Below are 16,572 nucleotides of genomic sequence, written 5' to 3'. Positions count from 1 at the left end.
AGAAAATAATAACCCAAAGCAAGCAAATGAAAGAAATTATAAACAGCACATATAAGCAAGAATCAAACAGAAAAACAACAGAGAAACCAACAAAACAAAATTTTATCCCAAAAGTTAATAAAAGTGTTAAAATCCAAAACATAGTCATGGCAATTATCATAAACATTGGTAATGAAACAAGTGGCATTATTTCATAATGATTAGAAGAACAAGGGAATACTGCAAACTATTTTTATACTCACATATTTGACAATTCTTTTAAAATTGAGAAATTCCTCAAAAGCTACAAATTACCACAATGAACCAACTTGAAATAAACTAAATAGTTGTATAGTTATTAAATAGAGTTTATAATTTAAAATATGTTGAGAGATAAATCTCCGCGCCTAGATAATTTCAGTAGAGTATTCTCTAACACTTAAAAAAGAATTAGCCCAATTTTATACAATCTCTTTCAGAAAATAAAAAAAGAATGTTCTCCACCTTATTTTATGAGGCCAGTATTATCCTGATACCAATGCCCAACAAAGAAAATAAAGAAAAAGTAAAGAAGTAAAAGAAAGGCAAAAACTACACCTATATATGTCTCATGAAGTTCAACACAAATTGCTCAACAAAATCATAGGAAATTGAATTCAGTAATGTATTAAATGATCATACACCATGAACAATGAATATCTTGCCCCAGGTATGCAAGACAAGTTCCATATTTAAAAATCAATCAGTGTAATCACCAAATTGAAAAGAAAATAGTATATCATCACTACGATTGAGGCAGAAAAAAAATGTGAAAAATTTCAACACTCGTTCATGAAAAAAATGCTCTCAGAAAAATTGAAATAGAGGGGAATATTTCCAACTTGATAAAGAATATCTACAAAAAATTTCAACAAACGTCAAACTTAGTGGTGAAAGATTGATAGCTTTCTTCCTAAGACTGAGAACAATGGAAAGATGTCTGCTCACAACTTAATATAGCATAGTAGGAGAAATTCTAGCCACAGTAATAAAGAAAGAAAAAGAAATAAAAACACATACAGGTGGAAGGGAAAAAAGTAAAATTTCACAATTTGGGGATGGCATGGTTGTCTACACAGAAAAATCCCAAAGAATCTACAAAATAAAAACTTAGAACTAATGTATGAATGCAACTAGGTAGTAGAATATACAACCAAAACCAAGAGAATTAATCACATTTCCGTGCACCAATAATTAACAGGTAGAAACTTAAATTAAAAATATAATATTAGGGCCAAGAGTAGTGGCCCACCTGTGTAATCCTAGCACTTTGGCAGACCAAGGCTGGCGGATTATTTAAGGCCAGGAATTCCAGACCAGCCTGGCCAACATGGTGAAACCCCATCTCTACTAAAAATACAAAAATTAGCTGGACAGAAGTGGTGCACACCTGTAGTCCCAGCTACTCAGGAGGCCAAGGCAGCAGAATAGCTTGAGCCTGGGAGGCAAAGGTTGCAGTGAGCCGAGATGATGCCACTGCACTCCAGTCTGGGTGACAGAGTGAGACCCTGTCTCAAAAATAAATAAATAAATAAATAAATAAATAAATAAATAAATAAAAAAAATGTATATCTATACACACACATATATAATACTAGTTAATTGTGCCAAACGAAATGAAGTACTTAAGTATAAATTTAAAAAAACTTGCATAAGATCTTTATGCTAAAAATTTCAATGCTAGTGAAAGACATCAAAGAAGACCTAAATAAACGAAGAGGGATACCATATGTGTGGATTGAAAAACTGAACATTGTAAAGGTGTGAATTCTCCCCAAATTATATATAGGTTTAATGAGAAGCCTATCAAACGTGGCCATTTTTCATAAAATAGTCATATAAGCTATGATCTTAATTTCAGAAGAAGCTTTTGATTGTTTAATGCCTAGCAGTCCCGAGTGTTCTACGCTGTGTAGTCATTCCTAACCAAAGGAGGATGAGGGTAAGGGAGTTGATTTATTCTCTCCTAAATAAATCTTAAATGTGGATATTAAAATTTTTTGAGGGTAAATCTTTTAATGAGTGTCTATTACATTTATTCATTGCTCTTAACAGCAAAAATTAAAGGAGTGTTTTGGAGAAAAAAATTCTCTGTGGGTCTCTCATGTTTCTGCATTATCTTTCAAGCAGAGGCACTGACTGTCCTCTTTTCCGCATTTTCTTTTCAAAGATATTTGTGTAGTAAATAACCTATACATAAATAAAGACTTAGTACTTCCCTTTGCAGCAAATGGTAAGTTTGTTAACTCTATGATATGATAAAGACATTTCTCTCTGAAGAAATCGTTAGGCAGGTTTGCTTGCAGCCAATTATAAAATATTGTAGTTCCTTAAACATAAGTTTCCTTTCCTTCAACAAAACTCATTGTATATGCAGGCAAGACTTGGCTCTCTTTGCAGAACTTTGTAGAAATTAGGCCTTGGGGAATTTGTGTGTGAAAATGGTGACACTGGATACTGCTACTGCTGCGAATAGCAAACTATTATTTGTCTCTGACCCAGAAACCTCATGACATCTGCCAATATCCATGAAAATGTGGGAGACCACATTGTTGACTTGTAAGTAGGGTAAAATCTCACACCCTTCCTCTTTCTCCTCTCCTCCCTTCAGATGTCTGTACTTGGAACCAACAACCACGTAGTGAAGCCACGTGTGAGCTTAGCTGGATCCCTGATAACAGCCAACACCAATAACCAGAAACGCGGGCAAATAAATATTCAGGAGAATCCAACGCCAGAGTTTGAGTCTTCCATTCAAGGTTTAGGCAACATGGAGCAGAGACAAGCTTTCCCATGTATAAACTCCCGACCTGCAAAAAACATGAAATAAGTGACTTTTGTTGTTGTAAGTCACTGAGTCATACTATGCTACCATAGTGTCTCATGTTATGCAATCATAGCTATCTTAAAAGGGAAAGATTTCTTAGTTTGCTAGTCTTATCCCTGGCTTTGACATTTATTAATTCTTTAAGTATTAGCAACCTGGATAATAAATAAATATATGTGTGTATATATAAATAAATATACATTTATATGCATCTATAAAAGTATGTATATATATATTTTTAAGTATATATAAACATGTATATATGTATTCATAAGTATATATAAATATATGTATGTATTCATGTGTTCATGTATGTATTTATATATGCATTCATATATGTATTCATGTGTATGTATTCATATATGTATATAAGTAATCCTTTTAATAAATATGTGCATATGTGTATGTAAATATATATATTTCTCTTTCTCCAGAGTAGGAAAGTGTATAATAGGATTCCTTTGTTACCCATAGTGATTTTACATTATAAATGTGTGTTATTCAACAATTATGGGTTTATTCTACATGCCGGGCCCTGAACCTGTCTGTGTTAGATAAGACTTACCTCTACGAAACTTTCTGTTTCAGAGAAACATTAATCTAAATGGAAAGCAATTGTATGTTGCACAGAATCTATGCTACAATTGTTGAAATAGATAATATTGCTTACTTGTCCTCCAACAATACAGTTAATATCCATTTAACAAAGACTAATTGTATGCCTAGTAACCTATTGTATACTAGGTACTCTGCTAAGCACTTGATAAATGAACCATCACATTAGGCTAAAAATTAATGTCATGCCACAGCCTTTAATGCTCAAATGATCCTCAAACTGAACCCATTAAACTAAGAAAATATTCTGTTGCAAAATGTCTTTAAAATTTGAAAATATCGACAAATTAATCTATTTGATTCTGCAGACAAGTACTAAACTTTTGTGTATTCAAACTTAATTTTATTACCCTAAGATATTGTTATGATTTCAATGTTCTGACTTCCATAGAGTATGTTATGTGTATGTATGTGTGTGTGTATGTGTGTGTGTGTGTGTTTGTGTGTGTATAATCTCTAGAGTCAGAAACATGAAATTGAGTATTAAGGGCTCTCCAGACCAAGATAAATAATTATATTGGCAAATTGAGCCTTCTCTGAAGGATTGTATCCAAATGAATTTTGAGTAGAGTCTGTTTCAATTTTTGCATTGCTGAGTTGCTGATATGAAATATATATTTATTATATGAAGCATACCTATAGCAGTTAAATTTAGATAGTGTTATCTGTAACAATTTGTATTGGCTTCCTCCCAAGGCTTTCAATTTGCCATGTATGAGAATAAATGAGAACCATATGCAAGTCAATAAGTTCTTGATAGTACATGACATTCTGTATTCTCTCATCCTTGATTTTAGCAACATTCCAAGGGTTTGACTTCCATCACTGAGGGTGATAGCCTTCAAAAATATAAAGGTTTTTTTCTTGGCTTCAGATAAGAATCCTAAACTTAACACACGTCCATAAATCATTGGTGTGGAAATCTGTCAGAAAATAGCACAAGAGCACTATTTTTTCCTTGTGGTATTTGGTGTTTCCAAATTAGATGATTTGTTGAATGTTCAAGGGAACATGTTTGCTTGAAGGGTTCACCATATGTCAAGGAAATCTCATGCTATTGAAATGGAGTTCTCAGAAATGAAATCAAGGATAACTGCCTGTTCCTTCCTCTACCATGGTAGTAACAATCAAAGGATTCTGCAGAACTGTATCTCTCCTGGCAGAGTTACTGAATTACAATTGCACATTGAAAAGTGGAAAATAGAGACTACCCAGGATCTTAATTCTGGAATACTTTTTATAATTGTCCTTCAGATTTTATCCTCAAGTCGTAATATTATACCGACAGCTAATAAAGTATAATAGTTCAGAACAAGAGTTCTGGAGCTGATTTTGACTTCAGTTCTTCTACTTGCTAGCTGTATGACCTTGTGTGATTATCAGCTACTCTAAGTTGCAACCTATAAAGTGGATAACAATATACTTATTTCATTAAGTTCTTGGAAAAATTAAATCAAATAACATATGTTAAGGGCTTTGTACATAGTAAAAGTTAAATGAACGCTAATTATAATTCTTTAGAAAAGTTAAAGTTTATATGTTTGTGTACATACATGTAACAGGCACATCAAGCAACTTTCTTTTATTATTACTATTACTAGCACTACTTTATTTCTAAGTTAAATGGAAAATTACCTTTCTTCAAAGAGGATAGATGATAGCCCACCTTGTTGGAAAATGGGATTCAATTATGACTATTCTTCATCAACGTGTAACTGAGTTTTTCCAGAGAATTTCAGGGTGAGGACTTCTGCAAAAGTCCAAACTCTTCATTTTATGGCACATCTAACTCCACCACTTATTTTCCCAAATTGCATCTAGAGCCTGTGTGTCAATAGAAAATGTGCATCCCAGAAGCCTCATAAGGGTAGCTTTTAGTAGGCATGTTGACGTTATTTGTACATAGTGAGAAAGTAGAAAGGATCAGAAAAGCTTTGGCATTTACCTTGTTAAATTTTTATAGCTAAGCTCTGGTTCAAGGGTCTACTGAAACAACTTAACTGCACTAAGAAAAATGGGAGCGTTGAGACCAATGAAACGAGTCCACAAAATTCTATGAAAATGAACCAGTTCTAGCAGAGATCAGTATATTCAATGATCCAAGATATATAACTAGAACATTAACTAGCTTTACTGAGCTGAAGGATATTTACACTTTTTCCTATGGGGAAAATAATCAGATACATCTCCATTTATAATGTTATCAAACATTGTTTTAATATATTAATTCAACTCAAAACATTTTTTTCTTTATTATATACCAGGAAAAATTGCAATAGGTGATGCAGCAACAATGGTTTGCAAAGCACAGTTCAAGGCGTCGTCAGCCAGAAGTAAAGATGGGGCATAAAGAATAAGCAGTTTGGGTTAAGATCATGTGTGTCAGTATTAAGTACAGGGTTCTACTGCTGCATGAGGAAAGGTTACCTAACCCAGTTTTAGGGATATAAGAAGACTTGAAGAATGAGATTGGCTAAGTGATTCTAGACAAAAGATCAAAAATGTCAAAGGCTATGATGCATTAAGAAATTGTGGAATACTCAGCAAACACAAGTGGGTCAGTACAGTTGTATAGAGTATAAGTAGTTAGTGGGTTAACCAGAAAATAAGGAGAGAAGCAGGGTTTTATTCAGGATAGGTCTCATGTGCCAATACCAAAGAGTAGCCTGTATTTTAGAAATAAAAAGTTGGCAGCTGCAGGGTAAGTTCAGTGTGCGTGTGTGTGTGTGTGTGTGTGTGTGTTCATAATTAAGTGGGTTATAATCTAAATATATATAAATTTTTCACAAAGACTCAGATTAAAGATTCTCTTGAAAAATCAAGAATTAATATATATACCTACTATGTACCTACAAAACTTTAAAAAAAAATTAAAACCTAGTTTCTTTAAACCTTAAAACAAAGAAAAGGAAAACCAGGATTTCACACTGGATTGGTGTTGTCTTACACCTGAGAAGTTTGCTTTTAGTGGAAGAAAAGGCACTTTTACGGGTCACCACACTCTTCACTTGCTTCACTCGTTTATATAACCTGCCAGGTCCCCAAGGCATTTGAGTTTGCAAGCCTCCTGAGGAGGAACTACAACATTAACGTTGCTATATTAGTCTGGCTGCATATTGAAGAGTAGGTAGACGATATCAAGACTGGAATCAGGGGCACAATTTAAGAAATTCCTTCTGTAATTCAGAAAAGTAATGAGGATCCACCAGAGATTCTGCTGGGCAATAGAGAAAAGGGATGAGAGTGAGCATTTCTAAGGTGGCATTGTTAGGGGATGAGTTAGACAATGAAGAAAAGGTAGAGGGAAGAATAAATGATAACATTTTAGTTTTCCAGGTGAGTCAACTTGAGAGTCGTCTATGTTTAAGATTTTCAAGAATCAGACACAGAAAGAATTAAATCTGCAAATAATTTTTGCTAGAAATGCCTGGGAAGCATTGGAATAGGGTTTAAGAGAAAACACAGGGAGCTTTCAGATAGAAATACAGGTCTGACACCTATAAAAGGAAAGAGTGAAGGAAGGAAAATTGAATAGTAAAGAGCTCAGACTGCAGGGAATGCCTGAGCAAGCTTCAGTTAGGATGATTAGAACATAAGATACAAGATTGCTTGTTAAAGGGATTTACCACTTGAGAAGAAATGGCCTGTCCCTAGTACTTCCACCATGCTCAGTCACTGACAGGCGTTAACCAAGGTAGAGCATGGACCACTAAAAATATGCTGGGGATTTTGAAAATAGAGCAGCTCACAGTTGTCAGCTAACTGCTTTCTTGCAATAAGCTCTCTTGAAAGGAAATCTGAGCAGTGTACTCACATAGCTGACAGGTACCATTAGTAGAAGTATTGGATATATGTAATAAGAGAAAAGAATTAAAAATAGTTGCCTACAGAGAAAAAGAAATTGGCACAGTTAGCAAGAAACTGGTATTTCTCTGATAAGCTTTTTGGAACAATCTGCCTCTGACATATTATTTATGTTAAAAGGAGTTGTGACAGAGATTGCGATATAAATTCCAGAAACTTTCCATTTTTATTTAGGCACACTGTCAGACTACTTTCTTTATGTTCTCTTGCAGTTAAGTATGGCAATGGGGTTGAGTTGTAGCCAGTGGAACCAGAGAAGTGGTATCTACCACTTACACGCAGAGTTCATAAAATCTCCCCAAATGATCCCCTCCTTCATTTTTCTGGCTAGAAGTAGAGGATTTCAAGGCTCCACAAGATGGAGAAAGTGTGGGCTCTTACTTATTGCAAAGAAGGACACCTGGCAAACACCTACTTTGGATTATTCTGTGTTAAAAAAGATATTTTTATTATTTTTAAGTTGATAATATTTGGAGACTTAACTATGTAGCTAGCATTAACCTAAGAGGTGTTCCAAGAAAAATATATTTCTATATAGGAAACACGTAAATATTTGTAATGTAGATCTTTACATACTTTCAGAGACATCTTTCCATATACATTTTTACTCTGGAATTCTTTTTCCTAAAGCTTCAGATTCTCATCCCCAATACTTAGAAACTTATTAAAGTTTGGCTTACACTATATATTTTACAAACCCAGCACGTTAAGCTGACTTCTCCTAATTCTCTACTTTGACTAATGGTGCCATCATTTCCACAGACACTCAGGACCTAAATTTTTGGTTTGCTTTGATTTCTGTCTTTTGAAGCATTCTCAGAACAAATCAGTAAATCGGTAAATTTTGTTAATCCTCTTTCTTTTATGTATTTTTGTATGCTTTCCATTCTTCACATCTCTATTACCACCATCCTGGGGTAGATGTATAGCGTCACGCATAGAACACCAAAATAGATTTCTAACATCACATAGTCTACTTGACCTAGTTATCCCCAAGCCTCTTTTGCAAATTGTCATTGTCACTGTCCCCAGATCATTGTGGAAATTATAGTAGCTATCACATGATGGGAGGAACACAGAATAGGAAGATTCCAGTTTGAAATATCTATCTACCTAGTAGGGTGACCTTGGGAAGGTGACTTGGACATTCTGAGCCTAGAGTCCCTTCTCACATAAAAGTAGCTAATCTCCATTCACAGAACTGTTGCAAAAGATTTAATGAGGTAACTTGTAAATGATGATAGCAAAACAGCTGGCTCATGATAATGCATACTATGTATTTACTGAATGAAAAAATACATTATTTACCTCTTCTCTTCCCCTTATCTCTTGCTTCCACGGTATTCTCTACTCCACTCAACTTGACCAAATGCTATTTCTCCTTCAAAGCAAACACAAATCAGACCTGTTTTTTTAATCTCTTCCTAATCACTTCCTTCTCTATGGGAATGTTGATCACTTCTTTTATTTGCATATTTTTGAATTAGCTTTGATTGATTTTCATATGTAATCATTTTCTTTAAGTGGACTGCAATGACAAGGGACCTATTGTATCAGGTGTGCCTTAGTGTGTGGCTTGCAGTTGTACTTTTTTTTTTTTTTTTTTAATTTTTACTAGTTTTATTTGACCTGGCCAGAATTCCTTTCTTCATTTGTCACAAACAGCATTCTGACTTTCTGTTGGACATAAACTACTTTTATACCACGAACCGCTGAAGAGCATCACTTTCATATAACCCCACACACTATCTCCAAGGGCAAACACAGGAGTCAGGACTTGCCAATCTGAGAGATTCATTCTCCAGCCCAAAATAATAGGGCTTGTGATCCAAGAAAGGCCTCATGATCTCTGTTGGAACTAGAGAGACAGTAATTCTTTCATAGGAGTTGCAAGGCAGAATTAGATTAAAGAGAGCAGTATTTTTCACCTTGTAGAAAGATATAACTTGCAAATTAAGCCGGTTGGAAGAAAAATAGGGCCAAGGGAAGAAGACAAAGAATGAGAGAATTAACCCTGTTGACATTGTTTGAATTACTGGTTCAATCTGTGTCTGATCTCTTAGCTAGAGAGTTTATCCCCAGATAATTCTGTCACTTCTAAACATTTTCTTTTTTAGAAAATTAATACAATTTAATTGTTTTCTGTTATTTGTAATCAAAAGAGAACTGCCTATTACAGTTGTGTTTATTAACTTCGAAATAATATTTATTATTTTCTAGTTTATTCATAATGAGATGTAGACCAAAACATGTGGATTACACAATGTAAATCCCTCCTCACTAATGGAGAATAAAACCCAGAAGCATATTTTTTGTGACTTACGTAAATTTCATTATTTTGCTTTTAAATAAGCACATATTTTCATATTTTTAAAAAATAACTAAACTTCAAAGACCACTTCTGTATTCCAATCTGTAAAAAATATTTTCATTATGTTTATTATAAAAATATAAATGTTTCCACTACAAATCATTTTACATTAGTAAGAGGCCATCTACATTGTACAACATAAACTGAGTAATATTTTGAAAAGACAGGTCTAAAGTAAGCACATAACCGCCAATCATATCACATTTATACATGGCTTGATTGATATTTAGCAAAGCATAAACTGAGTGAGTTACCAGAAATAAATAATATATGCAAATCAAATTTAAGATACAAAACAGATCATATGGTACATAATATCGTGAAGGAGTTGTGACCTTATGTTTACTGAAAGTCAATGCAGTTCCTGTACAAAGAGATGGCCATAAGCATTCTAGTACCTCTACTCCATGGTTAAGAATCGTACACATATGTTTACATATGTACAGGGTAAGAATTGTGTAAAGTAAATTTATGAGAGGTCAAGTAGAAAAATATTAATAAAATGAAGAACAGTATATGGTGTATACAACCTCTACTTTCAAATGGAAATCACAGCCAAAATAAGTGAAACAGATTGAACAATCCTCAACTTCTATTAGTTTATGAAATGCATGGGTTTTGTTGAGTGTGCTCAGAATAGTACCTAAAAAAGTAAATATTAGTCTGGGAACAAATTAGATTGAAACCATATTCAGATCTCATTCTAACACTCCAAACACAAAATACTTGATTAAAAAAAATGTTTTCTAACTGCTGATAGCAGGTATAATGAAATTTGTGATTAATTTTTTAATCATAAGTGTATTTTTAAAAATATCATGCTCTTATATATCCCATACAGAATTCTAGTAGCCTGATTTGACTAAGGAATATTGCCAAGATTTGAGAAACAATCTTATATCTGAAGGAGCACAATCTAAGTCTCATTACACTAAACCTACAACAGATTAGCACTTGTGAATTTTGATTTGTGATTGTAAGCTGTGTTTCATTAGTGGTCCGTTTTGCATAAGAATATTAAGTTTGCAGCATTGTTTTATCCATTCTGTTCTTGTGATGTATGCATTTCTTATACTCAAGATCATATCAGCATTAGAAAGAGTATTTATAGAGCTACAGTGTTGCTTCAGAATATATTACTAGCTAGATATCCACCAGGTACATCTTTTCAAAATGACTGAGCAAGCTCATAGTTAGCCTTTATGTAATAGTAAGTCTAATCCCTGTGATGAGAAATCTCTCTCCCGCCTACACATTTGAGGCATTTGCTAGATGACCAACTATTCTGAAAATGTTATGTCCAGTAAATTCAAAGCAGTACACCAAAACTGCACCATGTGCATTGAAGTGGAAGACTCTTAAAGATAATAATACCTGGCACTAATGATCACAATATTTAATTAATTCACCTACACACCAGTGATACAGAGGAGTAGTTCTGTTGTCATCATTCTCTATAAGCAGTTCAGCAAGTTTAAGCAACAATTGTAAGTGACTTTTCAAAGCCAGCGAGCAAGTAATTTTTTTTTCACTCATGCGTTGGCCTATAGGCTGTGTTGCCAATTAGTGCAGCAATCTATATAGGATTCCAATTCTCTCCAGTGTAGCTATTCTCGGAAACTCTAACCCAGCTCCTTCACTAAAGGAGGGAGTTGATAGGCTCTAAGCACCAGAGCAGGAAAGGTATGTTATCTGGTTGAAAATCCATTGCATACAAGCTAGTATATTACACTAAGTTGTGAGTATACAGTTTATAATAAATGGAGAGGCAAGAAGGATTAGGATAACAGACTATGAGAGATTTGGTTAGTGTATGAACAGGAAAAGAAATTCATTTTTTAAAAATATATGTAAGTAGATGGTTCAAAAAATCTGAAAGAAACCCATCATTATCTGTGTCTAGTTAGACTGCTGACAATTTAAGAAAGCATTTGGCACTTGGCTGTAACAAATCCATATTAAATCATCAAGGCATAAATAGAAAACAATAAAAACAATTCAAAAGAAAATAAATATGTACTCTTTTCAAAAATTAAGACATTTCTTTACATGATATACTTAAGGAAGCTAACAATTTAAAATGTATAGTACTTAAAACAACTACAAATTTCTTCTCTATATGCTTTAAACAGAAAAAGAGAATAATGCAGTGATAAGGTAGTAAATATGGCCAGATAGTTTGAGGTATAAATTCCTCTATGTTGCTTGCTTTAAAAGAAACAAAATACCTGTTACAGATTTCCTCTGTATATAAAAATATTACAAGTCTTTTCTTTTGTGGCTATACCTACACAAAGCCACCATGTCCATTTTGTTATTTCACTTGTTTTGATTTTATGATAGTCAGTTTATGATCAATGGCTATATGCTAGTTCTTCACCATTTTACGCTGAAGAATTAAATTTAATCCATTAACTAATATTTAAAAAAGCAATTACAAAAAAATATCCCACCCACCCATCCACTAAATGATAGGGGAAAATAAAGAGTTTTTCAATTCCATTTTAAGGCATTTGTACTCATATTTGAGTGTCTTATTGGACTTGGAACTTCCACCAGTATCTCCAGCATTATTGTCTGTCTGCAGGATGATGCTATACCTTCTACAGCCACCACTTCCTTCCAGAAGTAGTGCTTTACACGGGAACTGGGCTATTCTTTGATTGTGTTTCTAGAGCTTTAATGCTACTTATGATCTTCTTCTGTGGCCCAACCACGGTGACACCAACCTTTTTCATGTCACTGTAAAAAAAGAAAACAATGAAAGAATCGGTTTCTTCGATAGTATATAAGCAGGAGATTTTCAATTAGCACAATTTGCACAATGATATATTCTAGTACTGTGGACCTAATTGCCCGATATTTATATCATCGGGGTTATGTCCTGACTGTTCCACCGTCTTGTAGAAGACTATACAGATGGTGTAGTGGGTTGAATAGTGTTTCCTCAAAATCTCTGTCAATTCCAAACCTCACAATGTGATGTTATTTGGATCGAGGGTCTTTGCAGATGTAACCAGTGCATGGACTGGGAAAATACCTTATTGGATTAGGGTGGTACATAAATCCAAGGACAGTTTCCTTATAAGAGAATAGGATACACAGAGAAGAAGGCGATGTACAAATGGAGGCAGAGATTGGAGTTATGTTGTCACAATTCAGAGAATACCAGGATCCACCAGAAGCTAGAAGAGACGAGGAAGAATTCACCTCTAGAGACTGGAGCAATCGTGGTGCTGCCGCATCTTGATTTCAGATTTCTGCCACGAGAATTCTAAGAAAAAAAACTTCTGTTGTTTAAGCCAATAAATTTGTGGTACTTTCTTGTGGCAGCCTTAGGAAACTAATAGCGATGATCACACATTCTTTGTGGGGCTTTATCTCTTTCCCTTGAATCTGGGGACTACTTTGACTAACAGAGTATGCCAGAATTGACATTGTATCACTTTCTTCACTCAGGTCTTAGGAAACTGCCAGCCTCTACTTATTGCTTTCTTTAGTAAATTTGTATTAAGCCCACTAACTGGCAACCATTGTTTAGGCTGCTGTTGATAAACAGAGTACAAACAAAAAAGAATCCCAGTTCTCATGGAATTTACCTTCTTGTGGAACAAGACAGGAGGCTCTAGAGCTGCCATATAAAAAGTCTGACTACCTGACAGTATTGCACAGGAGAGGCCACATGTAAGCACTTTGGCCTACAATTCCAGGTAAGACCAGCTCTGTAACTAACTGCACCAAGGCAGACGTCGAAATGAAAGCATCTCCAGCCCTCCAGACCAGATCAGTCCATTTGTCAGCTGTAAGCTTCTGTCAACATCAACTTCAGAGCATAAAGAATCATCCATCTGAGCTCTGCCCTAATTTATAACCCACAACACGGTGATGTATAATAAACCTGTTGCTGTTTTAGCCTGTAAGTTGTGGGGGAGCCTGCTGTGCAGTCATAGATAACTGGAATAATCTCATTAAAGTACACAGTTCTTTCAAAGTAGAAAAACTGTGACAAAGACATATCCCTTTTTATTAAATATATAATAATTTAAAGTCGGAAAGTAGCTGGGCGCGGTGGCTCAAGCCTGTAATCCCAGCACTTTGGGAGGCCGAGACGGGTGGATCATGAGGTCAGGAGATCGAGACCATCTTGGCTAACACGGTGAAACCCTGTCCCTACTAAAAAATACAAAAAACTAGCCGGGCGTGGTGGCAGCGCCTGTAGTCCCAGCTACTCGGGAGGCTGAGGCAGGAGAATGGCGTGAACCCGGGGAGCGGAGCTTGCAGTGAGCTGAGATCCGGCCACTGCACTCCAGCCTGGGCGACAGAGTGAGACTCCGTCTCAAAAAATAAAATAAAATAAAATAAAATAAAATAAAATAAAATAAAATAAAGATTATAAAAACATAAGGAATTTCATTAAGGAAAAAAGACAGCTAATGTGCAAATGGTTAATTATATATTCTTGTTTCAAGTAATCAGTTCATATATCCATGTCTTTCAGGATTGAGGGATGCTCAAACATCCCCTTCTAATGACAGCTTCCCCAACCCTCCTATTTGATATTTTAAACCCTTTCTGTACTTGTATCTGCACTTTCTGTTTTCTTTTCTTGTTTCATTTTCTTCCAAAGCATTTATTACCATCTAGCATATTGACTTTCTGATTTATTTTCTTTATTCCCTGTCTCGTCCCACAAGAAGGTAAATTCCATGAGAACCAGGATTCTTTTTTTCCTTTTCTTTGGACTCTGTTTATCAACAGTAACCTAAACAATGGCTGCCAGTTAGTGGGCTTAATACAAATTTACTAAAGAAAGAAACATACAAAATATATTTTTCTGGGTAAAGATGACCAGGGCATAATGCATCATTTGTCAAGGAGAGCCAGGAAAATTGAGAATGGCAAGGAAAAAAGAAAACGTGTGAACACACCACACACACACACACACACACACACACACACACACACACACACACACAGAGGGGTTTCCTTTATACTGAGCATAAAGAAAGAAAAAATTGGGAATTCAACTACATAGAAATTGATTAATTGATTTCTTAAGAAATGGGTTCCTAGGCAATAAAGGTGTTCAAGAGGACGATAGGTAACCATTTGAAAAGGAATGTAGTTGTTATTTAAGCATCAGGGCATTAAATTAACCAAGATTCTGCTGAATTCCTACCATCTGGGCTGAGAAAGTTCCTGATGACCTGAAGGTTCCCTCCCTGCTGACTGTCAAAGGGCTGATAAATCCTCTATGGACAGCTTGTGCCTTGCCTTAGGCCCTGTCTGATCATACTCTTCCTCAGGAAGGCTACTGGGGATGTATGGGAATGTGAGGCTTGCCACACTTAGGGTTACTGTGGATGATGAAAGCCTTCACTTAGAGTAATGTATGCTACTTCTGTTGATCGCTGCCTTTGAGAATGTGCATTACACGATTTTGATAAACGTACCATGAATCTATCTTTAAAATAAAGAATATACATTTCTCCACTCATCCCCAAACTATAGCAAAGTCAGTTTATGAGTCTAGAGCCAGAAAACAGGACAGATACAAGTATGGGTAGGCAAATGAATAGATTGTCACTCTTTCTTCTTTCTTTCATCTTCTTCCAATACCATATCATATGTTTTGTGACTAGATGATTTTTTGTCCTTTGTCTCTTCCCTTTCCCCTTCTTAAAATAATAGTCATGGAAAGTAAATACACATATATATACACACACACATTATACACACATATATATACACATATATACACACACACATACACACACATACATTTATATAACTAAATATATATATATATATAAAATATTTATATATTCCAATGCAGTAATTGTCTGAGCTCTTTGAGATATTTAAGCATAGTTACTGAGTACTACTTGCTATGATGTTGGGCCCTGATCTTCCCTCTAAAGTGAAGTGCTCATCACCAAGTGGCTGGGAAAAAAAAATGTGATGCTGAGTTCACAGACCGATTTGGGACATTCCTCATCACTTCTTCATATATGCACCTCCTGAATGTATTCCTCAAAAAATGTTCTGCCAAAAACTGTTTTACATTCTGTGTCTGTGAACCCAATATAAGCAAACATATGTATACGTTTATGTGTAATATATAAATGTATTTTATATATGTTATATATGTATATATAATATATGCTATATATAATATAGTTTGGGCCTCAGTGTATATATAGTATATACTGTATATATAGTATATGTTATATAATATAATAGCATATATATACTGTTGAGATAGGGTCTCGCCTCATCACCCAGGCTAGGGTGTAGTGATGCAATCGTGGCTCACTGCAGCCTCGAACCTCTTGGCTCATGTGATCCTCCCACCTCAGCCTCCTGAATAGCTGGGACTACACAGGCAGCGTTACCACACCTGGGTAACTTTTAATTTTTTTTTGTAGAGACAGGTTCTCGCTTTGTTGCTCAGGCTGTTCTTGAACTCTTGGCTTCAAATGATTCTTGGGCCTTGGCATCCCTAAGTGCTGGGATTACAGGCATGAGCCACTGTATCCAGCCTTGTTATGCATATTTTACCACAGTAAAAAAATGTTCAAGACAAAAAAGGATGCAGAAGCAAAATTGTAGGAATGGGGATGGGGCAGACCTAAATTATTTAGACATCACTTGAATGTGTCATTCTGCTAAAAAATCTAGCTGTTGACAAGTTCCTGGCTTGCTTAGGTGACAATTTCAATACTTGGAAGGCAGAGGATGCTACAAGGGGAAGTGTTCATCCAGGAAAACCTTTGGGCAATAGAGAAATGAAGCAAAAAAGTGGTCACACACTCTTAAGAGTTCAAAGCAGTTGAGAGAGGGATCCTGGGGTCCTCGCTTGGCTCCTCTCTGGTTT

At 35.2% G+C, this 16,572-nt stretch overlaps 1 protein-coding gene across 2 annotated transcripts in view; it reads right to left on the bottom strand.

The window, feature by feature from the left end:
- Positions 1-9,730: 9,730 nt before the first annotated feature.
- Positions 9,731-16,572, bottom strand: part of EPHA3 (EPH receptor A3) — a 134,762-nt gene continuing 127,920 nt past the window's right edge. For both annotated transcript variants that reach the window (XM_017885480.1, XM_017885481.1), the window contains exon 14: positions 9,731-12,437. In XM_017885480.1, coding sequence (XP_017740969.1) covers positions 12,332-12,437 — 106 coding nt within the window. In that variant the 3' untranslated portion in view covers positions 9,731-12,331. The remainder of the gene's footprint in view (positions 12,438-16,572) is intronic.

The sequence above is a fragment of the Rhinopithecus bieti genome, unplaced genomic scaffold (genome assembly GCF_001698545.2).
Source record: "Rhinopithecus bieti isolate Rb0 unplaced genomic scaffold, ASM169854v2 scaffold_15282, whole genome shotgun sequence".
Lineage (NCBI taxonomy): Eukaryota > Metazoa > Chordata > Mammalia > Primates > Cercopithecidae > Rhinopithecus > Rhinopithecus bieti.
Note: the sequence above shows the minus strand (reverse complement) of the source record. Positions and strands in the feature narration are given on the sequence as shown.